Source organism: Eretmochelys imbricata, chromosome 5 (genome assembly GCF_965152235.1).
Source record: "Eretmochelys imbricata isolate rEreImb1 chromosome 5, rEreImb1.hap1, whole genome shotgun sequence".
Taxonomy (NCBI): domain Eukaryota; kingdom Metazoa; phylum Chordata; order Testudines; family Cheloniidae; genus Eretmochelys; species Eretmochelys imbricata.
Window position 1 is genome coordinate 51,313,594 of NC_135576.1, and position 22,418 is coordinate 51,336,011.

The following is a 22,418-nucleotide window of genomic DNA, read 5'->3' on the forward strand; positions in this document are numbered from 1 at the left end:
ATTTACTAGATAATTAACTTTTTGCTCACGTTTTGTGTCAAGCTGCATTAGGATGGTAACTGGAAATTACTTACACACACAAAACAGCATATAACATTTATTTTTATTAAACAAAACAACCTTAAGTATTTTGGATACATAAACATGTTTCATATTGACAACAAAATTATAAGACATTTAGGCCTTAATATATTTTTAATTAAATTCAGATTCATTTTAAATGAATTCAGATTCATTTTTAAAATAAAAATGTATTATAATTTAAATTAAAAAATCAGGTTTAAATTTTAAAAAAAATCTGATTTCTTTATTTTAAAAAAAATCATTATTTATTTATTTATTTTGGTCCACCTTGTCTCCCATCCTATAAGTATGGTCTACCTTCTTTGTTCCTAGATGTAGACATTTACAATTAGCTCTGTTAAAACTTGTATTGTATGTGATCCGCATACCAAGTGATCCAGATCACTCGCAATCAGTGACCTGTCCTCTTCATTCTTTATCTCTCCCCAAATTTGTGGCATGTACCCACTTTATCATTGATGATTTTGTTTTCTTCCAGGCTACTGATAAAAATGTTAAATGGCATAGGGCCAAGAAGTTACTCTTGTGATTAATATTAGCTCAGTTGTCTATGCCTTCCGTGTTTTGTTCTACTGTTGTTACTCCCTTTGTAGCATTCATCAAGAATCTACTGCAGTATCTGCATGGTTGGACATCAGTTTTTGCTCCATCTATGAATGTATTAATTAGTTATTAGGCATCCTTCAGTATCTTATCCATTGTTTGCATTTTAGTTTGTAGAGATGACGACTTCAGTTTGTTTGTTCTCCACCCCATGTTTTACTTTGAATTTTGATTCCATGCATAAGTTTTTGGTATTTATTTAGCCTGTATATCAGAGATTTTCAGTGAATGTTGACTTCAAGGGTCATTTCATTATTTGCTTTTTGTTTTCACTGTGTTTACATGATGGGGTAAGACAATACCACATTATCAGAAAGATGTTGTTAAGTTGCAGTGAGTGAAAAGTTTCAGAGTAGCAGCCGTGTTAGTCTGTATCCGCAAAAAGGAAGGGAGTACTTGTGGCACCTTAGAGACTAACAAATTGATTTGAGCATGAGCTTTCGTGGAGCTACAGCTCACTTCATCGGATGCATTTCTCATTACAGTGTGTATGGTAACACCCATTGTTTCATGTTCTCTATGTATATAAATCTCCCCACTGTATTTTCCACTGAACGCATCCTATGAAGTGAGCTGTAGCTCACGAAAGCTTATGCTCAAATAAATTTGTTAGTCTCTAAGGTGCCACAAGTACTCCTTTTCTTTTAGTGAGTGAAAAGATCAACGGGTATCTTCAGGAGGCAGGGTGGATTGCTTTGGCAAAAGATAATTAGCTTGGTTAAATGATGACTAGAGGAGTACATAAAGCTACACCTATTTGAAGATTGTTAACAGCCAGGAGGCAGAGGAGCTATTTAGTGTGAATGCAAAGAGACATGACTAGAAGTACTGGGATTTATTTAAGAAAAGGAATATTTAGGTTGAATATCACACAAAACTTCCACTCAGTGAGATTTAGTAGGCTGTGAATTAGGCTTCTAAGAAAATTGGCAAAAACACCATTTCTTGGGTTTTTTAGTGTTGCAAGACTGAACAAAAACTGGACAAAATATTAGACTACATAAAAACATTAGGAAATGTACCATAGAGAACAATCAGGTAGTTGCATGGAGATGAACTAATAGGTGTTTTCCGTCTCTAATTTGTACCATACCATCAAGTCACAAGGGGTATGTCGGCACTGGAATAAAAGACCTGTGGCTGTCCCGGGTCAGCTGACTTGGGCTCACGAGGTTTAGGTTGTGGAACTAAAAATTGCTGGGTAGACATTTGGGCTTGGGCTGGAACCCAGGCTCTAGGACCCTCCCTAATTGCAGGGTACCACAGCTTGGGAACCAGCCCGAGCCCAAAAGTCTACAAAACTATTTCACAGCCCCTCAGCCTGAACCTGCTGACCCAGGCCAGCTGCGGATGTTTAATTTCTGTGTAGATGTACCCAAGGAGAGCATCTAACAGACCTCTGCCTCTCTTTGGGGTATCCTGTACAGAAAACCTGTATTTTCTGATTCACACAATGGAACAAACTTCAAGTGGAAAGATACTTTTTTGTTTGTTTGTTTTTGCTTTTGTCTTTCTGGGCTATGTGAATAAATAGAAAGGTTAACAAAAAGGAAATGAAATGAGGGAATGTGGAAAGTTATTTGTTTGTCTTTAAATAAAACCCAAATAAGATGACTTGTGTAAACTGTATACAGTATATCACATAGCAAGGAGTATTAAAACTATACATTCAGAAAATGTATCAAAGAAAAAAGATCATTTAAAAATATACCTAATAGACCAAATATTAAAGCAGACATAAACAGTTCATAATTTATTAATTCAATCTTATATTAATTGTTTAAGACACTATCACGCTTATGTGAGTTGTAAAGATTCCTGTTACATTTTTATGATAAATGAGCATAATGAATTTTGCAGTCTCAGCACTCTGACTCATTTATTGATACCAAATTGTTGACAATTAAATTGAAACTTTTTAATGAAACACAGGTAAAAATATGCATGTAATTAATTTAGAGTTTTATGACTTGGATATATACTCAGCGAAGTATTAATTTAGGATAACCTAATACTCACCTTGGAAAAAGGAAATTAAAACTTTTATACTTCTTATTAACTGAAAACAGTATATAGATAAACAGTATATAGATGAACTGAGCTGTAGAATTTAAGGTAATGATTAGTCTCTCGAGATATGTAGAAATTTCCTTTTAAAGATAATTTTAGATCCAGGTGGTGGTATAGCTGTAATCTCATTCTGATTTCAGTAACACAAAAGAAAGTGAGTAAGAGAGTTCTTAGTGATAAGTCTTTATTTCCAGTAGGAATGCTCCTCAGAAGCCATCTGAAAAAATCGATTACCCTCTCTGTGTTTAGCTTGTAGGGAGCAATTTGTTGAAAGCACTAGGAATTATTTTATTCAGTTTTTAAGGGAGGTTGGTTGCTTTCCATTTTTGAAAAGCTGATATGGACCAGTTAGAATATAATTTTCTCTTCATACAGAGAGCTATAAGTTATCCAGTGAGAATATAAGTTGTCTCATATATAATCTTTTCATAAACCAATATGAAAATAGAGCATCTCTTTTGTGGTTTTAGATGTATAGTTAGTTGTCTCTATAAAATCAGAGTCCATAAATGTTTACATGCAAATGTCTTGGGATATTCCAGTTCTGCTTGTGAAATTTTATCTGTTTGAGAAACTGATGGATGGTTTCTGAGCATTATCTTCTGGTATCTGCAATATTTATATTTGTAGCTCTGCAGCTCTTTGCAAAGCTTCCCTTCTCAATGGTGTAATTGCCTTTGCTGACTTTGCCTACTCCATGTTCCTTCATATACTACACACTCTTTTACATACTTCTTAACAAAATCTAATAGGAAGTTTTCTGATCATTATGGAGCATATCCTCACACTCTTTAATGCTTTCATAAATGATTTTAGGACTGATTCAATACATTCAGATTTTCTGTTGTCCAACAGATTTAGTAGTGTAGGGAAACTGAATCCACTACATGAAGTCATTTGATCTGTGATCTACATTGAATCATCTAACATTTGGTCATACTAATAACTCTCTGCTAAGGTGAGAAAGGGAGAGAATTATATTTTAACTCGTATTGCTGCACTGGGAAGAGGCGGGGGGACTCCCCTGATCACCCCTAGCACTCCCCAGACCCAGAACTGTGCAGGGAAAGCCATTATTTTCTTGGGGCATTAGGACTCATGTGGTGACGTCCCTTCTACCCCCAATCCATGTGCTGTTGGGGAAAGAAACTGCAGAGAGGAGCCAGCTTGAGACTAAATCTGGTAAGAGTTGCTCCAGGAGCAATTTAAGCAGGGATTGTTGGATATTGCTGATGGCATCAGACTGCTTTCTGCAGTTTTCACTCTGGACAGTTTCTTTACTATTCTTATTGGTTGTTTGCTGCAAACCCCTTTTGCTTCCTCATCAGTGCTCATATGTTATATCCCTTTTCCTCACCCTTTGTCTGTTCTGTCTATTTAGATGATATGATTTTTGGGGAAGGGACTCTCTCTTATTCCATGTTTATACAGTGCTTAGCGCAATGGGGCCCGTTTTAAGTCAGTTCCTTGGCGCTTCTGTAATAAGTAATAAATCCATCAGATTTACCGTTTGAACATAAAATCAAGTAATTTTTACATATTGAAATACTATCTCTGAACCTTGTCTAAGTTAAACAGGAAGTTATATGGGTATCCTGGAACGTACAATGTTGTAACAATTTAAACTAAAACTTTTTCCACTTTCAGTGTTCAACTCAAGAGTTCTTCTTGATAGTCAGCACTTTGTCTCGCCTGGAGTTAGAACTCCAAGCACTGGTTCCAGCTATACGTTCCCAAGTGAAAGCTCCTTTACTGCAGGTGGCCCTCTTGGAAATTCCTGAGCTCCTCTTTCCAGTGAAACATTATTTACAGATACTTAATGAAGAAGCGGCCAAGTAAGTAAAGAAAACAGTTCTTTCATGCATTGTAGTCTGTCTTACTGAACTTACTTGATGTATGAATTGTATATGTTGGTTAATATACCTTATTTATGTAATATATAAATACAAAATGTACATTATAGCTGGCATAGGTGGAATCACTTATATATAAGGTTGCCTGACATTTTCCATTAAAAGACCTCTTTTTGGTTGCTTATAACTTTGCTAAACTTAAACCATTCAGGCTACCTGTGGAGTGTTGTAGCCATGTCGGTCCAAGGATATTAGAGCTAAGGAGGGTAAGATAATATCTTTTATTGAACCAACTTCCGCTGGTGAGAGAAACAAGCGTTTGAGCTCACACAGAGTTCTTCTTCAAGTCTGGGAAAAATATTAAGAGTGTCACAGCTCAATACAAGATGGAACAGATTGACATAGGTGTAAACTACTTATGCTAAACAATCTGTTCCATCTTGTATTGAGCTGTGACACTCTTAGTACGTTTCCAAGACCTGAAGAAGAGCTCTGTGTGAGCTCAAAAGCTTGTCTCTTTCACCAACAGAAGTTGGTCTAATAAAAGATGTTATCTCACCCACCATTCAGGCTGAAATTTTCCATGCTGGGTGAATGTTTCAGGCTCAGAATTTTTGGAAAGTTTCACCCAGAATGGTTCAGCTGTTTCTGAGAATGAGGTTAGGGGAAAAAATACATTGTTTGCCAGTATGAAAAAAAATTCTTACAACCATTTTGATGAGAAGCTTCATACGTTGGAGCAGAGACTTTAAATTTGGCAGAGAGGGTTGACGTGGAGTCAGGGTTGTGCCTTTTCCCATCCTTGTGAAAATTTGTCCAAATAAGGTCAGGTTATGAGCCTTTTCTCAGTTCACAAGTGTTTAGTAGAGCCTTTTTTGAGTATGGCAGCAGCGAAATTTTCTGAAAATACTGCCTGTGCTCAGTGTGCTCCATCCCCTCACAGCTCCTGTGTGCTGACTGGACTGTTCATGCACCAGCCCCACAAAACAACTGCCTATGTTTCAACTTAGGGCTGCAGGTGCTAAGCAGGACTTTCCCTGCAATTGCTTCTCCTGAGTTCCAGAGGCCACTATGATGCCAGGCACAGGAACTCAGAGAAGGGACAGTCCTCCTTTGTTCGGAATGCTCTCCCTTTGCCCTCCTCACCAGTTTTGAGAGCTTGACTTTAAAACTTCAATATTCTTTCAGTGTAGCTTTTTGTGCCTAATATGTTTATAGAATGGACATTATGAGCCTGGAATTGTGTCTTCCAAGCTTTGTGTCCAGCTCTGCCCCAACTTCCTGTGTGTCCTTGGGCAAATGTCACTGAACCTTTCTGTGAAGGTTTCATATCTGTAAAATGGACATACCACTTACTTCAAAGGGGTGTTATGAAACTTAGTGTGTGAAGTGCTTTGAGATCCTCTGATTAAAGGTGCCATATAATTATTTATACCATATTTGGTAATACAATAAATCCCTTGCCTCAGACAAAATAAGCTGCCCTGAAATTAATTTTATTTATTTTGCACCTTCTGTCTCTTGATCTGCTCTTCATGATTTGCCGGTTAATGTGTCTTTAACAGGATTACATTTCATATTCCAAATCTCTGAGTACTTTTAAAATAGATGTTAATTTTAAAGTAATTGACAGAAAAATGTTTTCATCTTTCTCTGCAGCAGGGATTGAAAAATTAACTGAGCCAAAATCTAGGACTGCCAATATTTGCTCTTGGACCAGTGACCGATTTAAGGGCAGTTACAAACACTTGGTGTGTCCTGTTGGATAGCTGGGATTATAGGTTTTCTGTTGATATATAGAATTCATTTATAGATCTGGCAGGGTGTGAGATAGAAGACCTTATCATCCTGATATCTGATTTATGGAAAAGCTCTACTATAGCTACTTTTTAGAACTTTTAAAAATATTACTACTTATTTTTCTATCACTATGTGCATGGTAACTAAGACAGTTTGATGTTGTAGATGGAGTAATACAAAAAGTAGTACCAATGAAAGTGTTAGCCTAATTTTTTTCTAAATCAAAAATTTCCTCTAAAAGAGTACAAACAGAAAATATCACCACATACCATAATGCAAATGATTATTTGAAATTGTTTTGGTTAACCAGGATAACTTACTCATGGCTTTATGCATTTCGAACATATGCAGGAGTTTCATACTTGTGCCAGTAAAACCTGTATTTTACCACAGTTCATCATGTATTTTGTATATATATAGGCACCCTGTGTGTGTTGTTTTTTGTTGTTGTTATATTTTATATTGTATTCCTAAAAATTCTTTTGAAAAGTATTACTGACTCTAAAACCCTAAAAATGCCTAAATATCTGCAGTTGCCATTTTTGGAAATCTGCCCTTTTTGTTTTCAGTAGGCGGCTGGCACAAGGCAATGACAAAGTTTTTATAATCAGCTGCTGGCTAGCAGCTGTCTTTCTCCTTCAATTCCCCTGGAAATAGGTCTAATCAGCAGTAAAATAGTTTCTGAAAAATTCAGTATTATAAAATACTGGCTTTACTTTCTCCTGTATAATATCTATATTAGGATCTCAGAATCAGAGCTCATCTCAATGTTATCCTCTTGGCTATTGGCTCTAGTTCAAGTTTTGTTTTTGTGAAAAGGGAAGTTGCTTTGGGTACAATAAAGTAGGGTTTTTTTTCCTTATTTTTACTATTTGTAAGATGCCTGGATTTATTTTCCCTTCAGCGATCAGATTTCACAGCTATGACAGAATAATCTTCTTCCTCTTATCCTATTGACTATAGTCAGGTTGTCATGACGCATCAGCCATCTTTGTATGTCCACAGCGTCACTAAGGTCCACCTGCTTCCCATCTTCTTTGATGCAATCCATCACTTCTCTGGCTTTCCTTGGGCTTTCTTTCCTACTAACCTCTCCTACCATGCTGTCTTCACCAGGTCCCATTCATTCATCTTCTCTATGTAGTCAAACCAGCAAAGTCATGTTTCTTGGATATTATCAACCACGTCAGGGACTTTGACTTCTATCCTAATACTTTCGTTTCAAAATCTGTCTCTTCATGTAACTCCTTTTATGGCACAAAGACTTCTCATCTCAAACACTTGAAGTTGAACCTGCTGTCTCCTAATTGCCCATGCTCGTGCACCATAAATGCGGCAGGGAACACCATTGTTCTGTGTAGTTGGTCTTTCAATCTCAGTGACGTATGCTTGTCATAAACAACCATCTCCACGCTCTCCCAGCACTCCATAGTCTAGACTGTATCTCGTGTTCAAGCTCACCGTCTTCCATAACCCAGTCACCAAGATATATGAACTTGTCAGTCTGATTTAGTCTTGCTACTTAATCTCCATGTCCAATTTCCTTGCGGCACCTCTACTGATCCAAATGACCTGTATCTTAGTTGTGTTCATTTTCATCCTATGCCTGTCTAGCTGGTCATACTACTGATTTGCAATTTCCTCTGGTGTTTTCTTTTGAGAATGCCTATATTTCTATGTCCTCTGCAGATACAAATGTCTCACCTTTTCCATTTGAGTTATTCCTGTTGACATAGTCCATCAGTGTGATAAACAGGATTGTACTGAGGGCTGACCATGAGGCTGAAATATGCTCCTTATTCCCAACTCCTTGTTTTTGGTACCAGCTCCTTGTTGATGGTTCTTCAAGTGCTTGCTCGTGATGATTCCATTCTAGGTGTGCGCACACCCACCTGCATGGTTGTCAGAGATTTTTGCCTTAGCGGTATCCTTAGGGCCAGCAGTGGTGTCCCCTTGAATGCTGTGCTCACGCGTTGGTATACCAGGCAACCACTGGCCCTAAGCCCTCTGAGTTCCTTCTTACCGCCCATGATGATTGGTCGGAGCACCTTTCCTTGCATAGCAAGGGCTAGCAGTTTCATCTTTACTGACTTGAGCCTTAGGTAAATAGTTTATGGCCTTGTAAATAATTTGTTTATAGTAGTTAGTGTTAAGTAGCTGTTAAGCCCCTGCAAGTGTGGATGGTGTCGGTCTACATCCCCAACAGGCACTACCTGGCCTGGGTAGTGAGGGTGCCAAACCACATCAGGTCATCCCTGGATTGGTGGTTGGACCCCAGGTTGGTGTTGGAGGGAGTCCCCTTCGCGACCCCATCCCCATCGCTGACCCTGGTCTGCAGTGCTTCAGACCTGGGCTGGGGAGCCCACCTGAGCAAGCTGAGCACCCATGGCCACTAGTTGCAGGATGATATGGCCCTCCACATCAACGTCGGGGAACTCAGAGTGGTTCGCCTGGCCTGCCAGACTTTCTTGTTCCACCTGAAGGGCGAGGTGGTGCAGGTCCTGACGGACAATACCACCACAGTGTATTATATGAACAGGCATGGTGGTGCCAGGTCTTCGGCTCTTTGTCAAGGAGCTCTCCGCCTTTGGGATTTTTGTGTGCTGTATGCCATTCATCTGATAGCCGTGCACCTGCCTGCCACCAGGAATGTCTTGGTTGATCATCTCAGCAGGACCATCTCGTCTTGCCATGAGTGGTTGCTCCATCCGTAGGTGGTCAGTATTATCCTCTGGAAGTGGAGAACTCCCCAGGTGGACTTGTTCGCATCCTGTCAGAACGGGAAATGTCATGTATTCTGTTCACTCTGAGGGATGGACAGGGGATCCCTGTCAGATGCTTTCCTGCTCCTGTGATCAGGGCTGTCAACGTTCCTCCCCCACTCTGAACTCTAGGGTACAGATGTGGGGACCTGCATGAAAACCTCCTAAGTTTACTTTTACCAGCTTAGGTTAAAACTTCCCCAAGGTACAAATTAATTTTATCCTTTGTCCTTGGAATATCCACTGCCACCACCAAACTCTAACTGGGTTTACTAGGAAGCGTACTTTGGACACGTCTTTACCCCCAAAATCCTCCCAACCCTTGCACCCCACTTCCTGGGAAAGGTTTGGTAAAAATCCTCACCAATTTGCATAGGTGACCACAGACCCAACCCTTGGATCTGAGAACAATGAAAAAGCATTCAGTTTTCTTACAAGAAGACTTTTAATAGAAATAGAAGAAAAGGAATCACCCCTGTAAAATCAGGATGGTAGGTACCTTACAGGGTAATTAGATTCAAAACATAGAGAATTCCTCTAGGCAAAACCTTAAGTTACAAAAAAGACACACAGACAGAAATAGTCATTCTATTCAGCACAATTCTTTTCTCAGCCATTTAAAGAAATCATAATCTAACACATACCTAGCTAGATTACTTACTAAAAGTTCTAAGACTCCATTCCTGGTCTATCCCTGGCAAAAGCAGCATATAGACAGACACAGACCCTTTGTTTCTCTCCCTCCTCCCAGCTTTTGAAAGTATCTTGTCTCCTCATTGGTCATTTTGGTCAGGTGCCAGCGAGGTTACGTTTAGCTTCTTAACCCTTTACAGGTGAGAGGATTTTTCCTCTGGCCAGGAGGGATTTTAAAGGGGTTTACCCTTCCCTTTATATTTACGACAGGGGCCCCTGAGGTACGCCTTCCCGCCAGGGCCATTGATCTAGAGAGTCCTCATGAAGATGAAACAAGACAGGGCAAAGGTTATCCTAATAGCTCCCAACCCTCGTTCAGAACACTGCTGGACCTTTTGGTAGTTGTCCCGCTGCAACTACCTCACTGGCCATACCCACTGTCCTAGAACCACGGCAATCTTCTGCACCTGAATCTGGTGGCATTGCACTTGACAGTATGGATACTGTATGGCTGAATGCGGAAGAACGGGAATGCTCGGCCCATGTTCAATAGGTCTTGTTTGGCAACAGAAAGTCCTCCACGAGAGGTAAGTGGAGAAGGTTCACGTGCTTGGCTTCAGAATGACGTATGTGGGCTGAGCAGGCCTCGCTGCAGGTGATCCTGGATTATCTTCTGCACCTCAAGCTCCTGGGTTTGTCCTGGTCATCGATCAGGGTCCAGTTGGCCACTATTTTGGCTTTCCACCCTCCATTCCAAGGCAGGTCCATCTTCACTCATAACATGATGGCCTAGTTTTTGAAAGTCTGGAGTGCTTCTACCATCACATCTGGGATCCTGTCCCACCCTGGGAATCTCACTTGAATCTCATGCTGTCGAGGCTCACGGGGCCTCCCTTCAAGCCTCTGGCTTCCTGCTCCCTTCTCCTTCTCTCCTGAAAGGTTTTGTTCCTGGTGGCGGTAATGTCTGTGATCAGGACACTTGTCATAAATATAAAGGGAAGGGTAAACCCCTTTGAAATCCCTTCTGGCCAGGGGAAAGCTCCTCTCACCTGTAAAGGGTTAAGAAGCTAAAGGTAACCTCGCTGGCATCTGACCAAAATGACCAATGAGGAGACAAGATACTTTCAAAAGCTGGGAGGAGGGAGAGAAACAAAGGGTCTGTGTGTCTGTCTATATGCTGGTTTCTGCCGGGGATAGACCAGGAATGGAGTCTTAGAACTTTTAGTAAGTAATCTAGCTAGGTATGTGTTAGATTATGATTTCTTTAAATGGCTGAGAAAAGAATTGTGCTGAATAGAATAACTATTTCTGTCTGTGTATCTTTTTTGTAACTTAAGGTTTTGCCTAGAGGGGTTCTCTGTTTTTTAATCTAGTTACCCTGTAAGATATCTACCATCCTGATTTTACAGGGGGGATTTCTTTATTTCTGTTTACTTCTATTTTTATTAAAAGTCTTCTTGTAAGAAAACTGAATGCTTTTTCATTGTTCTCAGATCCAAGGGTCTGGGTCTGTAGTCACCTAGGCAAATTGGTGAGGCTTTTTACCAAACCTGGTCCAGGAAGTGGGGTGCAAGGTTTTGGGAAGTATTTTGGGGGGAAAGACGCGTCCAAACAGCTCTTCCCCAGTAACCAGTATTAGTTTGGTGGTGGTAGCGGCCAATCCAAGGACGACGGGTGGAATATTTTGTACCTTGGGGAAGTTTTGACCTAAGCTGGTAAAGATAAGCTTAGGAGGTTTTTCATGCAGGTCCCCACATCTGTACCCTAGAGTTCAGAGTGGGGGAGGAACCTTGACAACACTTACTTCAGAACTGTCCTATATGGTATTCTATAAGGATAAGGTCTAGCTGCGGTCGCACCTGCCGTTCCTGCCCAAGATAGTTTCCCAGTTTCATACCAGCCAGGACTTATATTTACCTGTCTTCTTCTTGAAGCCTCATAATTCAGAAGAGGAGCACAGTTTGCACACCCTGGATGTCAGGAGGGTGCTGGCCTTCTGCATTGACATGACATAGCTGTTTCGCAATTCAACGCAGCTATTTGTTGTGGTGGCAGACAGACTAAAGGTCGTCCAGTATCTGCTCAAAGGATTTAGTCCAGGATCATGGCCTGCATCCGCTACTGCTATGAGCTGGTGAAAGTGCTTCCACCAGCAATAGTCAAGGTTCACTCAAACTAGAGCGCAAGCATCATCAGCCTTCCTGGCTCAGGTGCTGATCCAAGAGATCTGTAGAGCTGCTACCTGGTTTTCTCTCCACACGTTTATGTACCATTATGCACTCACCCAGCAGGTCCGGGACGATGCTGGTTTCAGCAAAGCAGTGCTACATGCTGTAAGACCATGAACTCCTAGCCCACCTCCATTGACACTGCTTGTGAGTCACCTAGAATGAGATCAACATGAGCAAGCACTTGAAGAAAAACCGCTTACCTACCTTTTTGTAACTGTTGTTCTTTGAGATGTGTTGCTCCTGTCCATTCCAATACCCACCTTCCTGCCCCTCTCTTGGAGTTGCCGGCAAGAAGGAACTGAAAGGGTGTAGGGAGGACAGCGCCTGGTATACTGATGCATGGGCATGAAATTCCAGAGTGCACCACTGCTGGCCCTACGGGCTACCGCAAAGGCAAAAATCTCTGACTGTGCACATGGAGTGGACATGCGCAACACATCTCAAAGAACAACAGTTACAAAAAGGTAGGTAACCATTTTTTCCCAGTTCCTTATTCAAAAGTCAAAATTATTTAAAAATACATTTCTAAGATTACATTTTTAGAAATGTTATCAATTAATATGCATGACAGTGATGAAAATTTACCTTACGCTTACTTTTTTATTAAATAATCAAATAGAGAACAGGGTTTTGACTGGATGGTCCTGACAAAATAAGTTTTCGGTCACCTCAAGTGACATGTCCCCGCAACTGACAGACTGTTCTGAAGGACCTGGGATGTTCCACTCATCAACCCAAAGCTTCGTTCCTATGCAGTATGCTGCCATACCCCCACTGCACTGCCATTTTTTGTACATGGTGATTGAATAAGGAGCTGGGTTTTGACTGACACTACATTACAAAATAAGTCTCTGGTCACCCCAAGTGTCACTCTCTGTGACTGTCAGACTATTCTAAAGGAGCTAGGACATGCTACTCGCTGACCCTAGGGTGACCGATTTTATAGGGACAGTCCCGATATTTGGGGCTTTGCCTTATGCAGGTGCCTATTCTCCCGCCGCCCCCCCACCCCCACCCCCCCAAAACCCACCCTGTCCTGATTTTTCACACTTGCTGTCTGGTCACCCTCACTGACCCGAAGCTTCATTCTTGATTAATATGCTGCTATGTGTCATGCCCCTATCCCATTTTCATATTGGACATAGGGCTTGAGTAAGGGGATGTGTTTTGACTGGTTAAACATGACAAAATAAGTCTTGGGTCAACCCCAGTTGCACATCCCGGTGACTATCAGTGACTGCAGGAGCTAGAACATGCTGCTCACCAACCCAAAACTTTGGTCCTGTGCAATATGCTGCCACGTGTCACTCCTCCACCCCATTTCCACGATTGTATATGGAGTTTGAATATGGAGCTGGGTTTTGACTGACTGAGTACATGACAAAATAAGATATGTCCCTGTGACTTTCAGACTGTTGTGAAGGAACTGGAATAAATCACTCCCCAACCCAGAGCTTTGTACCTGTGCAATATGCTGCCATATATCACACCCCCACCCCATTTCCATATTGTGCATGAATTTTGACGAAGGAGCTGGAGTTTGACTGGCTGTATGTAACAAAATATATATGGTCACCCCAGTGACATGTGCCTGCAGCCATTATTTCTCTGTGAAGAGAAGAGGATGTGCCACTTCCACAGATGAACCTTTATTTCTGGTCTGGCTGATATATTACCCCAATTTTTATTTTATGTTTTCTTGTTTAATAAACATTCGATCTGCAATATGCATGTAAAAATCAACAAAAAGCAATATTCAGCCAATTTGTTGCAAATCCAGCTGTAATGTTTTCTCAGAAATGATATGATAGTTATAAATGAAAACGTCTATAGGACGGTTATATAAATTAAGAACAGGAAAAAAGGCTAAATTTATCAAAGTTGGTTTTTCTGTTCTCACTACCAACAAAAATAATAAGATGACACTAATTTGGCACAGTTGGCTCCCAAATCATGTTAATTCACTATATGTAAATATACAAGGCTTAGCTTAATGCAGACTGCTCCTCAGAGTCGTTTCTAATGACTTCTAAAACACAGAAAACAGTGAACACCACTACAGAGCTCACAGACTATTTAAATGACTACAATATGTACTACAATTAGTTAAACCAGTGATTCTCAACCAGGGGTACATGTACCCCTGGGGGTACATGAACGCATCTAGATATTTGCCCAGTTTTACAACAGGCTACATAAAAAGCACTAGCGAAGTCTGTACAAACTAAAATTTCATGCAGACAATGACTTGTTTATACTGCTCTATATACTATACACTTTCACTTCAAAGGAGTGTGTTTCAAAACAAGTTCTGATCACTGTTGTAGGTGATCTATATGGCATGTTCACCATAGTTATTAAATCCTCAGGCACTCCATATTTTCTCAGCACTGGTGTAAGCATCCTTCTGTCCACTTTATTATATGCCTTTTCTAGGTCTGTAAAAACCCAGAAGTTATCCTATTGGTGTGCTAGCAGCTTTTCTATCCTTTACCAGGTTGCAAACGTGACATCTATGCTATGACACAATCAGAAGGTTATATTTTTGTATTTGTTCTAAAATAGAAATATTTCTATTATAGGTGGGGATGGTAGTGACTTATTATGAAGGTGGAAAAATGGTATATGATCATGTAGTCAAAGTCAATCTTATAATGCATACGCACAAGGGGGCCAAAATAAAGTTGCACAGGCAGCTTCCTTCATTCTGTCATTTCCCAGCTTTTGAGTGCTTGACTTAAAAACACTAACATGGGGGGCTTTATTCTGTGTGTGATGTGTAAGTGTAGTATACTCTTTCAGTGAGACCATATCTGTGGAATGCATGTTTTTCTCCTTGTGAAGTTACATGTTTTGTGCATTTTGAAAGGAGAGACTGGCAAATACATAATATGGTATGCTCAAAACTATATGGGTACCTCATAACTTGTGTTTACTGATGGAAATAAACAATTATATCGAAACAGTAGAAATATGGAATACACCATTTTTCTGTTTCTTATAAATAGAACTGGAGATAAAACTCAATTGTTCAAGGATCTTACAGACTTCCCTACTATCAGAAAGCAGAAGGGTGACATTCAGAAGGTGATTTCTCAGATCCAATTTCATCTGCAAGAAATACAACAAATGATAAAGAACCCTCATGCAGAGTATGTTACAGTATCTGGACAGGAGGTAATAAAAAAATCACTTAGGTCATTTTGCGTATGTGCCTACTAGTGCATGCCAACAAAATAACTTATGTTTACCTGAAAGATTAATTAAACCACGTCACTAGATAAAAGCAATCCTGGCTGTGATAAGAGGTCTGTTGGGATGCATTGTCTTATTGTCTTGTTATTTTCAATAATATTGTTCTTACCTTACCACTTTTTTCTTTAATTTACCATGGATATTGTGTCTTTGCAGTTTCTTCAGGGTTTTTGCGGGGATGGAATTCTTTTTAGTACAGTTCAATTTGATTCATCAATAGTTTGCTTCCGTCAGTACTTCGCTTCCAAAGACTGTTAACACAGTTGCATGGAGACTTTTGGTAAAACATTTCTGATGTTATATTCTGGGATATTTGTATTGAACCAGGAAGCACAGCATTAAAATAATTTTACAGAAAAGAAAAATAATCTTTAAGAAACTGGTTAAAATCTCTTCTCTCATTCTTTTTTATTTATTATTTCTATTACTATAGTACTTAGGAGTCCTAGCCATGGACCAGGACCCAATGTGTTAGATGCTGTACAAACACAGTACAAAAATATGATCTCTGTCCTACTGAGCTTGCAGTAGAAGTATAAGACAACAGATGGGTCTACACAGACCAATGGGGGGAAGAATCATAGGGTTAGAAGGGACAGAAAAGGTCATCTAGTCTAATCCCCTTCCAAAATGCAGGATTTGTTGTGTCTAAACTATCCAAGACAGATGGCTATCCAGCATCCTTTTGAAAATATCTAGTGAAGGAGCCTCCACAACCTCCCTAGGTAGACTGTTCTTACACTTAGGAAGTTTTTCCTGATATTTAATCTAAATCTGCTATCCTGTAGTTTGAAGCCATTACCCCTTGTCCTGTCCTCTGTGGCAAGAGAGAACAACTTTTCCCCATCTTCTTTATGGCAGCCTTTCAAGTATCTGAAGACCACTATCACATCCTCCCTTAATTTCCTCTTTTTCCAAACAAAACGTTCTCAGTTCTTTCAGCCTTTGCTCATATGGCTTGCATTCCATCCCTTTGATCATCTTTGTTGCTTGCCTCTGCATCCTTTCCAGTTTCTCTATATCCTTTCTATACAGCAGTGACCAAAATTGGACACAGTACTCCAGCAAAGGCCGTTAATGCAACCTAAAGTTGCATTTGCTTTTTTTGTAACAGCATCACATTACTGACTCATATTGAGGTTGTACTCCACCACAATTCTGAGATCCTTTTCAGCAGTGCTGCTGCCAAGCCAGTTATCCCCCATTCTGTATTTGTGCATTTGGTTTTTCCTTCCCTAAGTGTAGGACCTTACATTTGTCTCTCCTTAATTTCATTTTGTCATCTATAGCCCAGTTCTCAAGATCCTTCTGAATTTTAGCTCTATTCTCCAGAGTTTTGGCAACTCCCCATAGCTTTGTTTTCTGTAAATATAATCAGTATGCTCTTTATTCCTACATCCAGGTCATTAATAAAGATGTTAAAGAACTCTGCACCCAGAACTGGTCCCTGTGGAGGGAGGTCTCAAGTGGGGTTCCAATCTGACATCATTCCATTAATAGTTACTCTTCGTTTGCTGCTGTTTAACCAATTATGTGTCCATTTAATTGTGGATGGCTTCTTGTCCTCTCAGACATTATGTAGACACAGGAAGGCACAATTATGCAGATTGCATTGATGACACCGGCATCCAAATGGTTTTGAAGGCAGCTCCAACAGGATTTCAGACTGCCTATTGCACTGAGCGTGTAGTCGAATCTTCTTTTGCCAGGTCCTCTGAAATCAGGTTATGGTTTTATAAGCCCTTGCAACAGGGTGTAAGCAGGGTCACCTAGAATAACAGTGCAGATAGTGACTCCATTTATAACTATGTCATTTGGTGGAAATAATGTCTCAGCTTGTCTATGAAGGTAAAATCCTGATCACTGGAACATGCTGGCATCACGCACCCTGCTAGTGCATCCAACGTTAGTGTCCATGAATCAACCCCTGTGGTTGACTAGAGCCTGCATAATTATGCTGCAGTACCCTTTGTGGTTTATGTGCTCCTTGTGGAAGCCAAACTATATAGGCATGTGAGTCTCATCAAAGGCCCCGATGCAGTTTGGAAAGCCCATTTTCTTAAAACCAGCTGTTTCAGGAACACTTGTAATGACCCCCCCTCTTCTCTGGGTACATCACAAAGCTCTGCCACAACAACCCCCACAATTGATTTGCCAGCTCCAAACTGGTTAGCCACAGATCTGTAGTACTCTGGGGTAGTCTGTTTCCAGATGACTACAACAACTTGCTTCTGGATCAGCCTGGCCTCTATCATGAGGCTGTCCTAGTGCTGGAATATTGGGACAAACTGATCACAAATGTCCTGGAATATTTGCTGCTTCACACGAAAGTGCTGGATCCACTATTGGTCATCCCAGGTCCATGTGACAATGTGATCCAACCAGATTGTGCTTGTGGCCCTGCTCTAGAAGCACGAGTTTACCTAGGGGGAATCTGTGGCTAAGGCAACAGGCATGAGCAGCATCAACTGGATTCAGCTGGTATGTCAGAATCACTCTCTGAGAAGTGCTTTTGTCAGTTTAAAAGCTGCTGGTAAAATGTCCACCTGTGTCTTACAGGGGCTCTGCCTGATTCCTGAAATAGGACTAACAGTGTGAGGTGGAGAAATTCTTCCTCCAGATCAGGATCTATGTTGATGGCACTGGTTTCTGGGAGCATGCAGACACATAATGGGTCAGCTGGATGTGTTGGTGGGCTAAAATGACCCAAAACACTTCAGTCAACTCCCATGGGATGAACAGACAAGTTTTCCCACAGTGGTTGTGTGGGAGACTGGGGGGACAGTTAATTCCACTGGGAGACAAAAAAGGATTGTTTTCTTCTTGTTATGGATGGGGAGACTGACACTGGAGTGTTGTATGACTCACCCAGAATCTCTTATAGGGGATGCTGCAGAATCAGGGATACAATCTGGACTCTCCAGATAGTTTGTATGGAGAATCAGGAGGTGGTGATGTTGTTTTATAACGGCTTTAAGTTACAACTCTCTTTGTCCCAGAAGCATTGAGAGCAGTCCTATGTTTCAGGCCTTAGCTCTATTTTTATCTGCTACTTTGTCTTTCTGGTAAAAGAGAGAGAGAATCCCAGAGCTCATAGGTTCCATTCCCTTGTCCTGGGGCAAAGTGGCATGCACTTGGGAGTATTCTCCCATTGGTGGGGAACTCCTTCTGTGAATTGGTATGCCAGAGACACAAGATTCTCTTGGGCCTTCAGCCTGTTGTCAGGATTCCTTCTGGATTGAGGGAAGAAGTTTATTCCCTATTATCCATCCTAGTTGCCTCAAGTGGCTTCAGAATCCCTGTCATCCAAACTCCAAGATCTTGTAGTGAAGAATATATTAGGGCCCACCTAATCACTCACAATTTTCTCCAGTGCCTAGTTCTTACTCAGCTCCATCTCCCTGAACATTATGTCCTGAAAAATGAGTGAGGTAAATATAGAGATGGGCTTCACCCTCAAGCCTTCACTTAAAGAGATTAATCATAAGTCTGGATGACCTTTTCTAATTGATAGACATGAACCCTTCCATTGTCCCCTAGTACAAGTCTGAGAGTTTCTTTTAGTAAGGTTCAGTTTGAGTCTGAACTTCCCTTTCTGAGTTCTGGTTTCAGCTGTCTTGATCTTCAGAGGTCCAGTAGACTTTTGCTTCTGTCCTTTATTCCTCCAAGTTCAAAGACAGAGACTGGTTTTGAGATACATTACCCCTTAAATGAACTGACCTCCTGTGCTTCTGAGTCTGTAAAGACATGCATGAAAGTTTATCTTGCTTGTGTTGACTATGCAAGTAGCTCATTTCATTGCTAAAACCTCAGTTTAGCATGTTGCTGAACTAAGCTTTCTAATTTAACTCTTCATTCTTACAGGTTTCAGAGTGGTAGCCATGTTAGTCTGTATCAGCAAAAAGAATAAGGAGTACTTGTGGCACCTTAGAGACTAACAAATTTATTTGGGCATAAGCTTTCATGGGCTAAAGCTGCATCAGATGCTGATGAAGTGGGCTTTAGCCCATGAAAGCTTATGCCCAAATAAATTTTAGTCTCTAAGGTACCACAAGTATTCCTCATTCTTTTCATTCTTAGTCTTTCACATAACAAGATGGTATTTCAATTGCCTCAGTAATTTCTCCCTAAACAGTTTTGAACATCCCTGTTAAAGAGCCTGTGGGCCTGTTTGCCCAATACACAAATCCTTCCCATTTCCTTGCGAAGAAACTGCATTCTCTGGCTATAGAGAGAGCCACTGAATTTTACCTACTTGGTACAACTTTCAGAAACAAGTTTACAACTTTAAGAAGAAAATTCTCATCCCTTTCCATACTGGAACCTCCCTGAGACCCCCTCTCATTTAGCCAAAAACTGTTTTCTATACAATAATATGGAAAGAGCAGAGTGGTGGTGTGCTCCTGACCCTGTTCATAATTGCCCAGAGGTATGCCCACAGGGGGAGCTGCTTTAGGAAGACAAGAACTGTTTGTCCATTTCCAAGACCCAAAGTAGGATGGTTGGCTACCGGGCCTGTATCAGTCATTCACTAAAGTAATGTATTAATCTGACTTGTGAACAATTGCTCAAGACTATACCTTTCTACCTCGGGGCTGAGGTCCCTACACTGGAAAACTCAAGGGTCACTCATAATTCCTGCGTAACAATTTATCACACTTTCTTAGATGAATATAGGTGACAAGGGCAGAGTTAAATCCTAAAGTTTTTCAAGTCACCTCTCATGAAAGCCTATCTCCTCTTATGAGGCTGCTTTCTATATCCACTGGTTGGGCCTACATTTATTGACAAGATGGGAGAAGAAGGTAATGAATGACAAGGGAAAATTACTCACTAGTAATTCAGTTTGTCATAATCCCTACTTTTCTCCCACACTGAATCCCTTCCTCCTCCCCTTGTGTTGTGGGGGATTCTCTTTGGGCTGGGAACTGATGCATTTAAAATTTACTGAAGGGCTGGGAATTGAGTGTATTCTTATAACTTTACCTCTGCTTTTCACTATTTGCCTTCCACTCATCCTCATAGAGGGTGCTATGTAGCTTGTCTGGAATTATCCACAGGATGGGAGATGAGGAAGGGGTCTGACAAAGTGAATTACCAGGTGAGTAATGTTTTTCTCTCTAATGGATGCATCCTAGAAATCTCTGCTTATTTTCCATTTTGGCTTTGCTGTTCATATTGAGTTTGAAAGACTTATTCGCTGGAGTTTGTTGAGGAAGAGGAGTATACTTTCCTGGAAAGCTGTAGGAAAGACTTTAGCTATTCACCTTTCCAGTCAGGACATTCTGGGTAGAAAACGCATCATCCTGTAGAGAACCATAGGCCAAAATTTTATAAACCAGGTGCTTAAAGAGTGGCTTCTACAGCCATACTTAAGAATCTAAGCATGGGACATGATTTTCAGAGGCAGTAGGTGTCCACAACTCCTATTGACATAAATTTTGTAGTAACTTCCTCTTGGAATTCAGATAAAGCTCCATTTGGCAGATGCAGTTTTCCACAACACATGAAGTTACACCCATATCTATCTAATCTTTTGTTTCCAGACCTCTAATGCAATTCATTTTAGGCAATAAACAGAACAGAGGGCTGTCCAGTTAGTGATAGCAGCACTGTTTGTTTCATGCAAGGATTAGGAAGTATTTGCTGCATCTGGCAACTGTTTGCTTCCTATATGGCATAAGCAGTGCTTCAGCTACCATTCAATAAAGTACCGTAAGTGCTTATCTGATAGAGCTAAGAATTAAAGGATGAAAAAGCATTAGCATTCAGTATTTTCTTGAGATCTTGAAATCTCTGCATTCACTTCTTGCTACAGATGTTAGGAACACAAACTGACTAACTTGGTGATTGTAGGCTGTTTGAGTTCATTCAATAATAAATATGGACAGAGTATGGGATGATTTGCAGTGCTCCATCCTATCAATATATTAAAGTTAATCAGGATGCAAGCTGTTTAAAAAAGCTGTAAAACTAGCATACCAGTAACCCTATTGTTAGAAACAGTTTACTCTCTTCACTTTCAAGCCCCTACACAGTGTTGCTCCTACCTGTAGCTATCTCATTATCTAATTAATCTTTTTTAGGGATTTTATAGTGCCAATCATAGCATCTAAATGCTTCCAGGTAAACAGAGCTGTATCGTGTCATAGAATATTAGGGTTGGAAGAGACCTCAGGAGGTCTAGTCCAATCCCCTGCTCAGAGCAGGACCAACACCAACTAAATCATCCCAGTGAGGGCTTTGTCAGCCGGTCCTTAAAAACCTCTAAGGATGGAGATTCCACCACCTCCCTAGATAACCCATTCCAGTTCTTCACCACTCTCCTAGCGAAATAGTGTTTTGTAATATCCAATCTAGACCTTCCCCACTGCAACTTGAGACCATTGCTGTTTGTTCTGTCATCTGCCACCCTGAGAACAGCCGAGCTCCACCCTCTTTGGAACCCCCCTTCAGATAGTTGAAGGTTGCTGTCAAATCCCCCCTCACTATTCTCTTCTGCAGACTAAATAATCCAAGTTCCCTCAGCCTCTCCTCATAAGTCATGTGCCCCAGCCCCCTAATCATTTTCGTTGCCCTCCGCTGGACTCTCTCCAATTTGTCCACATCCCTTCTGTAGTGGGGGAACCAAAACTGGATGCAATACTCCAGGTGTGGCCTCACCAGTGCAGAATAGAGGGGAGTAACCACTTCCTTTGATCTGCTGGCAATGCTCTTAATAACACAGCCCAATATGCCTTTGGCCCTCTTGTCCCTAGTAGACTTCATGGAGTATTCTGTTCTTCTTCTTCTTCTTCTTTCCCTGGTTACAGTAGGTTATGCTTGGGTTGATTGCTGGGTTGTGTTTGTGAGGTGGGGAAGGTTGGCTATCTAAATCATAGTGAAGGAGTACTTGTGGCACCTTAGTGAGCTGCAGCTCACGAAAGCTTATGCTCTGTCAAGGTTCCTCCCCCACTCTGAACTCTAGGGTACAGATGTGGGGACCTGCATGAAAAACCTCCTAAGCTTATCTTTACCAGTTCAGGTCAAAACTTCCCCAAGGTACAAAATATTCCACCCTTTGTCCTTGGATTGGCCGCTACCACCACCAAACTAATCCTGGTTACTGGGGAAGAGCTGTTTGGACA

General features: G+C 40.8%; 1 protein-coding gene across 3 annotated transcripts in view; it reads left to right on the forward strand.

Annotated features, from left to right (window-relative positions):
• The window catches only part of MSH3 (mutS homolog 3), a 184,897-nt gene that overhangs the window by 86,426 nt on the left and 76,053 nt on the right, over positions 1 to 22,418 (forward strand). For all 3 annotated transcript variants that reach the window (XM_077817126.1, XM_077817127.1, XM_077817128.1), the window contains 2 exons: positions 4,405 to 4,592; positions 15,045 to 15,213. In XM_077817126.1, the coding sequence (XP_077673252.1) occupies positions 4,405 to 4,592; positions 15,045 to 15,213 (357 nt within the window). The remainder of the gene's footprint in view (positions 1 to 4,404; positions 4,593 to 15,044; positions 15,214 to 22,418) is intronic.